Source organism: Ornithorhynchus anatinus, chromosome 10, assembly GCF_004115215.2.
Source record: "Ornithorhynchus anatinus isolate Pmale09 chromosome 10, mOrnAna1.pri.v4, whole genome shotgun sequence".
NCBI lineage: Eukaryota > Metazoa > Chordata > Mammalia > Monotremata > Ornithorhynchidae > Ornithorhynchus > Ornithorhynchus anatinus.
The window spans coordinates 58,381,060-58,390,895 of record NC_041737.1 but is presented as its reverse complement, the minus strand read 5'-3'; the positions used below and the strand labels follow the sequence as shown (position 1 = coordinate 58,390,895).

Genomic DNA, 9,836 nt, shown 5'->3' with positions numbered 1-9,836 from the left:
TCACCTCCTGGAGGAAAATCCACCTCGGTGCACCAGGTCCCTAATGGCCTGCTTGACCTGCTGGTTCCGCAGGGTGTAAATGAAAGGGTTCAACATAGGGGCCACAGAAGTGTTCAGCACGGCCACCCCCTTGGTCAGGTCCACCCTGTCCTTGGCAGATGGTTTGATGTACATAAAGATGCAGCTCCCATATGTGATGGAGACCACGACCATGTGGGAGGAGCAGGTGGAAAAGGCCTTTCTCTTCTGTTGAGAGGAGGGCAGTCTCAGGATGGTGTGGGCAATGGCCGTGTAGGACACAGCCACTAACGCCAAGGTGATCAGTACTGTCCCCACGGCCACGGCAAAAGTCAACAACTCCAGGGGCCCAGTGTCTGAGCAGGAGAGCAGGAGCAGAGGGGAGACGTCACAGAAGAAATGGTTAATGGCTACGGAGCCACAGAATTCCAGCTGGAGAGTAAGGATGACCGGAGGAAAGATGACCAAGAACCCGGCCAGCCAGGAGCAGAAGACCAGCAGACTACAGACTCTCTGGTTCATGATGGTCGTGTAATGTAGCGGCCGGCAAATGGCGACGTAGCGGTCATAGGACATGGCGGCCAGGAGGAAGAACTCGGTTGCCCCCAGCAGAAAAAAGAAGAATAACTGTGTTATACAACAGTTGTAGGAAATGGTCCTGTCCCCGGTGGCGATAGTGGCCAGAAATCTGGGAATGCAGGCGGACGTAAAGCAGATCTCCAGCAAGGAGAAGCTGCGCAGGAAGAAGTACATGGGCGTGTGGAGGCGGGAGTCCAGCAAGGTGAGGGTAACGATGGTCAGATTGCCGGTAACACTCATCGTGTAGGTGACAGACATATAGAGGAGAATTACCGTTTGTAAAGTCGGGTTGTCCGTAAAGCCCAGGAGGATGAACTCAGTGTGGTTTCTCATAACTGATCTGTGATTCCTGTTGGGGTAACACCAGAGGACTGTCAGTCCAACTGACTGGAGGGGAATGGAGGGCAGTGTCTCCTCTCCTTCCAGACTAGGTGGGCAGGGGCAGCTCCAGATATGCTTAGAGTCCTCCACTCTGGGCAGAGTGCATGAGACCAAGGGCATGGCAGTGCCAGGACCCAGTCCTTGAGATGACTACATGGGTTAATGGCTGACACTTTCCCCAGGGACCATGGAAGTGTAGTGGTCCCAGCTGCGATTCTTAGACTTCATTACTGAGAAACTGCATGGCTATTGGAGTACAAATTACATTTACTATTTCCTCACGAAAATCAACACGATCAAGTCTGAGCTCCCCAAAGTCACCCCTCCGCCTCTCCCCTCCCCCCCAACAACCCCCTCTCCTACTTTCCCATCCTTCCCTGCAGTATCCTCAGAGGAGATCTCCTCCCTCCTCGCAAGTGCCACCCCCTCCACCTGCGCCTCGGACCCCATTCCCTTTCACCTTCTTAAAACCATCGCCCCTGCCCTCCTCCCTTCCTTAACTTCTATTTTTAACCACTCAATCTCCAAGGGCTCCTTCCCCTCTGCCTTCAAACATGCCCACGTCTCCCCCATCCTAAAAAAACCCGCTCTTGACCCCACTTCCCCCTCCAGTTATCGTCCTATCTCCCTACTACCCTTCCTTTCCAAAATCCTAGAACGAGTCGTCTACAATCGATGCCTAGAATTCCTTAACTCCCATTCTCTCCTAGACCCCCTCCGATCTGGCTTCCGTCCCCTCCACTCTACCGAGACTGCTCTCTCTAAGGTCACCCATGACCTCCTTCTTGCCAAATCCAATGGCTCCTACTCCATTCTGATCCTCCTTGACCTCTCTGCTGCCTTTGACACTGTCAACCATCCCCTCCTCCTCCATACCTTATCTCACCTTGGCTTCACGGACTCTGTCCTCTCCTGGTTCTCCTCTTACCTCTCTGGCCGATCATTCTCGGTCTCCTACGCTGGAGCCTCCTCCCCCTCCCATCCTTTAACTGTTGGAGTTCCTCAAGGGTCAGTTCTTGGCCCTCTTCTGTTCTCCATTTACACTCACTCCCTCGGTGAACTCATCCGCTCTCACGGCTTTGACTACCATCTCTACGCAGATGACACGCAGATCTACATCTCCGCCCCTGTCCTCTCCCCCTCCCTTCAGGCTCGCATCTCCTCCTGCCTCCGGGACATCTCCACCTGGATGTCGGCCCGCCACCTAAAACTCAACATGAGCAAGACTGAGCTCCTCATCTTCCCTCCCAAACCCGGTCCTCTCCCAGACTTCTCTATCACCGTGGATGGCACGACCATCCTTCCCGTCCCGCAGGCCCGCAATCTCGGTGTCATCCTTGACTCGTCCCTCTCGTTCACCCCACACATCCTATCCGTTACCGAGACCTGCCGGTTTCACCTCTACAATATCGCCAAGATCTGCCCTTTCCTCTCCACCCAAACGGCTACCTTACTATTACGGGCTCTCGTTATATCCCGGCTAGACTACTGTGTCAGCCTTCTCTCTGACCTCCCTTCCTCCTCTCTCGCCCCGCTCCGGTCTATTCTTCACTCCGCTGCCCGGCTCATCTTCCTGCAGAAACGATCTGGGCATGTCACTCCCCTTCTTAAACAACTCCAGTGGTTGCCTATCGACCTCCGCTCCAAACAAAAACTCCTCACTCTAGGCTTCAAGGCTCTCCATCACCTCGCCCCTTCCTACCTCTCCTCCCTTCTCTCTTTCTACCGCCCACCCCGCATGCTCCGCTCCTCTGCCGCCCACCTCCTCACCATCCCTCGGTCTCGCCTATCCCGCCGTCGACCCCTGGGTCACGTCCTCCCGCGGTCCTGGAACGCCCTCCCTCCTCACCTCCGCCAAACTGATTCTCTTTCCCTCTTCAAAACCTTACTTAAAAATCACCTCCTCCAAGAGGCGTTCCCAGACTGAGCTCCTCTTCCCCCTCTACTCCCTCTGCCATCCCCCCTTTACCTCTCCGCAGCTAAAGCCTCATTTTCCCCTTTTCCCTCTGCTCCTCCACCTCTCCCTTCCCATCCCCACAGCACTGTACTCGTCCGCTCAACTGTATATATTTTCGTTACCCTATTTATTTTGTTAATGAATTGTACATCGCCTTGATTCTATTTAGTTGCCATTGTTTTTATGAGATGTTCTTCCCCTTGACGCTGTTTAGTGCCATTGTTCTTATCTGTCCGTCTCCCCCGATTAGACCGTAAGCCCGTCAAACGGCAGGGACTGTCTCTATCTGTTGCCGACTTGTTCATCCCAAGCGCTTAGTACAGTGCTCTGCACATAGTAAGCGCTCAATAAATACTATTGAATGAATTTACTGAGCACCCACTGTGAGCAGGCACAGTTCTAGTCACTCCGGAAAGCATGCAACAAGCAAGTGACAAAATCCTTGCCCACATGGAATTTCCATTCTCATGGGGAGGCAAACGTAAACATACTTACCAATAGTGTGGTCAAAATGAGAAATTGAAAGACATATATTTATGATTGTTGAGAAAGAGTACAGAGTGCCCCCTGGATCATGGGTGCATGAATGTCTTGTGTACATGGAGGGAGGGGAATGCCCTTTGTCCAAGCCCATGAACATCAGTATTTCACCTGAATACATGTCCCCAACCCATCAACTGTCTACACCTGGATAATTGAGATTGCCTGCAGCCTTGAAGAAGGAAGAGTGTTTGGGACCATGAGCATAGGACCCAGTGAGTGCGAAGGAGCTCATAACCCCGTCATTCCCTGGAGATACTGCCAGTAAAGGGAACAAGCCCTCAGGAGACAAGTTCGGGATGGCTCCCTGGGTGAATAATAAATGTGTTTTTGTTCATTCATTACTATCTTCTAAGAAGTGCACTAAGCGCTGGTGTGGATTCAAAGTAACCAGGTCTCACTTGGGGCTCACAATCTTAGTAGGACAGAGACCAAGAATTGAATCCCCATTTTGCAGATAAGAGAACTGAAGTACTGAGAAGTTGAGTAGTCCAAAGTCACACAGCAGGTAAGTGTCGGAGCAGCAATTAGAATGCAAGTCCTCTAACACCCAAGGCATGCTTTTTCCATTAGCCAACAGTGCTTCTGAAGACTAGAGGATCTAGATACATGGAGTAGGTGGGGAGCTCAGACATTCACCAGCCATCAAGGAGCCTCCTTGGATCAAAGGGACCCTGCTTGGAACAGTAATTACAAAGAGCGGACTAGGGATTGAGTTCTGGTGTGTGTGTGTGTTAACATCTATCTCTCCCAGACGTCTTTATAGATGAAACCCCTCTCTTCCCTACTCTGTTTCCCTTCTATGTAGCTTATTCGGTTGGATCTTTACCTTTTAAGCACTTGCTATTCACCCCAGCTTCAGTACTACAGCACCTACATATATATCCATAATTCACATAAGGATTTATTTTTATGTCTTTTTCTTGCTCTGTACTTCTAAGCTTCTTGTGCTCAGGGAATGGGTCTATCAACTTTATTGTATTCTCTCTAGCATTTTGTAAAGTACTCTGCATACAGTAAACCCTCAATAAACATTCATTCATTCAATCCCAATTCTCCTCCCCAATCGATGCTCTCTTCCTCACCTTCCCAACACCATTGAACATGCGACCTCATCAAATCTCCAACCAGGCCAAAGTTTCGGCGTCCTATGGAAAACGGGAGGGAAGAAAGGCATCAGGAGTTTTCTCTGCTCATAGCAGGAGAGTCAGTTTGGATCCTTTAGACTTCTCTTAACAACTGCAGGAGCAAGAGTGAGGGTTTTATTATCTTTGGTTCCCAAAGGGCATACAGGACAGGGACTAATTGTGAGAACAGTGAAAGTCTCCCTAGGGGTGAGTCGGAAGACACTAATGTATGGAAGATGCTTTGGTGGCTCTAGCTGCTACTGTTTAATACCCAGACTGGGGATGTGTACTGGCTCTGGTCATCTGCCATGTGGGAAAGGAAATCCCAGCCTTGTTGTCGCCCCTGCGGTCTGCTGTGTGGACCCCGCAGCAAGGAGAGGGGGACCCAAGCTGCCACCACTGTAGACCTCTCGCCGCCCCTCCCTTCCTGCTCTCCCATCTTGACTGTGGCCCTCCCAGAGGGCTTGACTTGATGTGCTTTGGAATGCCTCCCTGGTCTACACCTGGCTCAGTGTCTTCAGGAGCCCTCTCCTGATCCCCACGACGCTTGTCCCAGGTCCGGGCTCCACTGTTGGACAGGCTCCAGTTGCCCAGAACTGCAGTCCCCTTCACACACACAATCCCCTACTCCTAGGCGCTAAGGCGTGTCTCCTAGATCCAGCCCCTGTCTCGTGGAGTCGCTGCCATTACAGGATAACTCTAAACCCCATGCCATGGCACTTTAGGATTGATCATAGCATCCTGTGTTTCCTTAACACCTTGGAATTTCGAGCTCTAACATGGCGAATTGGGCCACGAGGTGGAGATCAACTGTCGCACACCTCTTGCCCACATCCTGCCTCTGGCCTGGAACACCCTCCCTCTTTGTAACCGACAAATGATCACCCCGTTCTCCCCCCACAACCACCTGCAAAGCTTTATTGAAGACACGTCTCCTGCAAGAGGCCTTTGCTGGCTGAGCCCTCATTTGCTCTTCTCGCTCTCATTTCTGCTTATCCTTGCACTTGTATTTGCACCCTTTTGTACCCCTCCTCAGCCCCACAGCACTTATGTACATATGCGTAATTTATTGATTTATATGAATGTCTGTCTTCCCTTCTAGACTGTAAGCTCGTTGTGGGCAGTGACCATATCCACCAACTCTCCAAGGCACCTAGTACAGTGCTCTGCACACAGGAAGTGCTCAATAAATACAGTTGATTGATTGATTGATTAACCATTGGAAAAGGGACTAAGATGGTGAACAGGGACCACTGGAACCCGAGGGATACCAAGTTCTTGCTCAACCACCAGTGAGAAGCCACGGAACCAGCCTATCTCTTGGGGGAAACCATCCTCTGGAGGGCCAAAGAGAACTGACTATGTCAGCTCGGGGTCGGTTTATGAAAATGAAAGTATGTGTTAAAACCCCACCTGAGTACTTGAACAGGTGGCCATATGCTGAGACATCCTGGGAAGGTGTGTGATTACATGTCCCTGACTAGGAGCTATATTCAGCCTGCCAGGAACTCAGGATGACCAGAGATCCACTGGAGTTTCCAGTGTCTTGTCCAGTGGCTGTAGCTTGTGTGACAACATGAAAACATGCACAACTTGCATGGCAATATGAGAAGCAGTGTGGCTTAGTGGAAAGAGCACGGGCTTGGGAGTCAGAGGACGTGGGTTCTAATCCCACCTCCACCACTCTTCTGCTGTGTGACCTTGGGTAATCCACTTAACTTCTCTGTGTCTCAGTTATTTCATCTGTAAAATGGGGGATTAAGATTGTGAGCCCCACGTGGGACAACTTGCTAACCTTGTATCTACCTCAAGGCTTAGAACCATGCTTGTTACCGAGTAAGCACTTAACAAATACCATTATTATTATGTTCTCCACACGCAGACATAGACTGACCCTCGGCTCCGGGTCTGGCTAAGTCCCCACGGCTGCCCGGACCTGTCCCTTCCTGTGGGAATCTAGGGTCACAGGCTCAACTAAATCCTAGGCACTATACTAAGTGCTTGGGCAAGGACAACTGATGAAACTCAGATGTTTTCTGCCATCCAGTAGTTTCCAGTGGAATGGAGGACAGAGACAGAGATAATTTCCAAAGAGTGGGAGGCAGAGTAAAAACAGGGATCAGCTAGTGAGCAGAACAAATAGGACAGATTATAATGTCTGCCCAAATCAGATTAAATCAGTGCAATTACAGTATAACAGAGACATATGCAAATATGCTGAGTATAGATGTGAGAGGGAGAGTAAGAGGTTGTGGGTGAGAGAGGAGAGTGAGAGGATTGGAGTAAAAGGTGGTGAGCCTTTGGGTTCTCCTTCCCATAATGACCACTGATGTCACTCCTCCAGTTGCAGTCCCTCACTTATCTGGGTTACGGCAGGAGATGTGCAAAAAACACATTACACCTGCAGATTTCTATTGGCTTCGATCCAGCCTCGCTGAGCAAACCTCGGGACGTCTCTGTCGTTCCGAGTGAACAGGCCTGACTCTTCCCTGAGTGGATGAGGGGAACAGGTCGAAGGAACAGAGGGACCCAGCCAGGGGAGGGATTTCCAGAAGCGGAGGTGCAGGGGCGCACAGAGGGATGGATAACCGTTAGCTCCTGTTTGTTGGGCAGCAGATAAAGCATTAAGCTAATTTATGGAGAAGCAGCATGGGTTAGTGTAAAGAGTATGGGCTTGGGAGTCAGAGGACATGGGTTCTAATCCTGGATCCACCACTTGTCTGCTGTGGGACCTTGGGAAAGCTATTTAACTTCTCTGTGCCTCAGTCACCTCATCTGTAAATGGGGATTAAGATTGTGAGTCCCAAGTAGGAAAATCTGTTTACCTTTTATCTACCCCAGCGCTTAGAACAGTGCTTGGCACCGAGTAAGCGCTTAACAAATACCATTATTTTTTTCTTATTTTACAGGCATCAAGTCTCTGTGATCAAGCCTCTGCATCTCCTGCACATTTTTCTGCTGGATTTTGTTGCCAAGGGGTCCTCACCTCCTGGAGGAAAATCCAATCCGGTGCACCATGACCCGGAAGGCCTGCTTGACCTGCTGGTTCCGCAGGGTGTAGATGAAGGGGTTCAGCATGGGGGCCACAGAAGTGTTAAGCACTGCCACCCCTTTGGTCAGTTCCACCCTTTCCTTAGCAGATGGTTTGATGTACATGAAGATGCAGCTGCCGTATGTGATGGAGACCACGACTATGTGGGAGGAACAGGTGGAAAAGGCCTTTCTCTTCTGCTGTGTGGAGGGCAGTCTCAGGATGGCACGGACGATGGCCACGTAGGACGCGGTCACTAATGCCAGGGTGAGCAGGAGAGTCCCCATAGCCAAGACAAGAGCCATCAACTCCAGGAACCAGGTGTCCGAGCACGAGAGCAGGAGCAGAGGGGAGACGTCACAGAAGAAGTGGTCAATGGCTACAGAGCCACAGAAGTCCAGTTGGAGACCAAGGATGACGGGAGGAAAGATGACCACGAACCCGGTCAGGCAGGAGCAAAGGACCAGGAGTGTGCAGACCCTTTGGCTCATGACAGCAGTATAGTGCAGCGGCCAGCATATGGCGACATAACGGTCGTAGGACATGGCGGCCAGGAGGAAGAATTCGGTCGCCCCCAGCAGGATGAAGAAGAATAGCTGAGTTGCACAACAGTTGTAGGAAATGGTCCCGTCCCCGGTGACAATGGTGGCCAGGAATCTGGGAATGCAGGTGGACGTGAAGCAGATCTCCAGGAAGGAGAAGCAGCGCAGGAAGAAGTACATGGGGGTACGGAGGCTGGAGTCCATTAGGGTGAGGGTGACGATGGTAAAGTTGCCGGTGACACTCAGTATGTAGGTGACAGACATGTAGAGGAGAATCACAGCCTGTAAATTCGGGTCGTCCGTGAGCCCCAGGAGGATGAAGTCAGTCACTGGCGTGTGGTTCCTCATGGTTGACCGGTGACTCCTGTTGTATAACGCCAAGAGGACCATCAGTCTGACCTACTGGAGTGGGATGAAGGGATGCGTCCCTTCTCTTCTCCCTCCAGACTAAGTGGGTAGGGACAGCGACAGATATGCCCAGGGTCCTCCACTCCAGGCCGGGTGCATGAGATCTTGGGCATGGTCGAGTCAGGACCCATTCCTTGAGATGACTTGATGGGTTGATGGCTGACACCTCCCCAAGGGACAACAGAAGAATGATGGTCCTGACAGCGATCCTTAGGCTTCAGCACCTGGAACCTGAGTGAAGATTGGAATAGAGATAATACTTGGAATGGAGATTATATTTTCTGAGCACCCACTGGGAACAGGGCACTGTTCTAATCTCTCATGAAAGTACATACAAGCATGTGACAAAAGCCCTGCCCACATAGAGCTTTCGTTATCATGGGCAGGCAAACGTAAATGTATTTTCCGATAGTGTGGTCAAAATAAGAACTTGAATAACATGTGTACATGAGTGCTGAGAATGGGTGCAGACTGCCCACTGGAGCATGGATGCGTACATACCTCGTGTATATGTGATTGGGTGGAAAAAGTGCCTTTTGACCGATCCATGAATGTCAAGATTTCATCACAATATATGCGCCCAACTTATCAACGGTGGGCAACTGAGTTCGTCAGGAGCCTTGAGGAAGGAAGAGAGTTTGGGACCATGAGCATAGTACCCAGTGAGTATTAAGAAGCTCATAGCCCAGCCATTCCCTGGATATGCTGCCAGAAAAAAGAAGACCCTCAGGAGACGAGTCCGGAATGTCTGTCTTGAGTGAATAGCAACTGTGGTTTTTGTCAATCCGTCAGTTGTATATATTGAGCTCTTATTGTGTGCAGGGCGCTGTACTAAGCAACAATATAACAGATACATTCCCTGTCCACAGAGAACTTACAGTCTAGAGGGTGAGACAGGCATTAATATAAATAAATTACAGATATGTACATAGGTGCTGTGGGGCTGGGGCGGGGGAGGGAGGTTGCTGGTGCTGAATATAAGGAATCAGTCAGAGAGATACAAAAAAGAGTGGAAAGAGAGGAAGTCAAACCCTAAGTGCCAAGCACTTTATAAAGTTCTGGGGGTAGATAGAAGATAATTAGGTCCCAAATGGGAGTCACAATCTAAGTAGGAGGGAGAACAAGTACTGAATCCCCAGTTCCCAGGCTGTCTTTTTTCGGTAGGCGACACTACTGAAGATTAGAGGATCTGGACACAGGAAGCTGATTGGGTGCTCAGAGACTAACCAGCCACTGGGGAGCCTCCCTGGATC

General features: G+C 50.5%; 2 protein-coding genes across 2 annotated transcripts; both read right to left on the bottom strand.

Annotated features, from left to right (window-relative positions):
* On the bottom strand, positions 1-939 carry LOC100087824 (olfactory receptor 6C74-like). Its single transcript, XM_001517609.3, has one exon. The coding sequence runs from the start codon at positions 928-930 to the stop codon at positions 1-3; it is 930 nt and encodes a 309-aa protein (XP_001517659.3). The 5' UTR covers positions 931-939.
* Positions 940-7,584: 6,645 nt separating this feature from the next.
* Positions 7,585-8,547, bottom strand: LOC100086508 (olfactory receptor 6C74-like). The gene has a single exon (XM_001516567.3). It carries the CDS (start codon positions 8,521-8,523, stop codon positions 7,585-7,587), a length of 939 nt encoding a protein of 312 aa, XP_001516617.3. The 5' UTR covers positions 8,524-8,547.
* Positions 8,548-9,836: the final 1,289 nt, after the last annotated feature.

Excerpts from the sequence above, each read along its gene's own strand:
- LOC100087824 (XM_001517609.3), bottom strand. The coding sequence starts at position 930 with ATGAGAAACCACACTGAGTTCATCCTCCTGGGCTTTACGGACAACCCG.
- LOC100086508 (XM_001516567.3), bottom strand. The coding sequence starts at position 8,523 with ATGAGGAACCACACGCCAGTGACTGACTTCATCCTCCTGGGGCTCACG.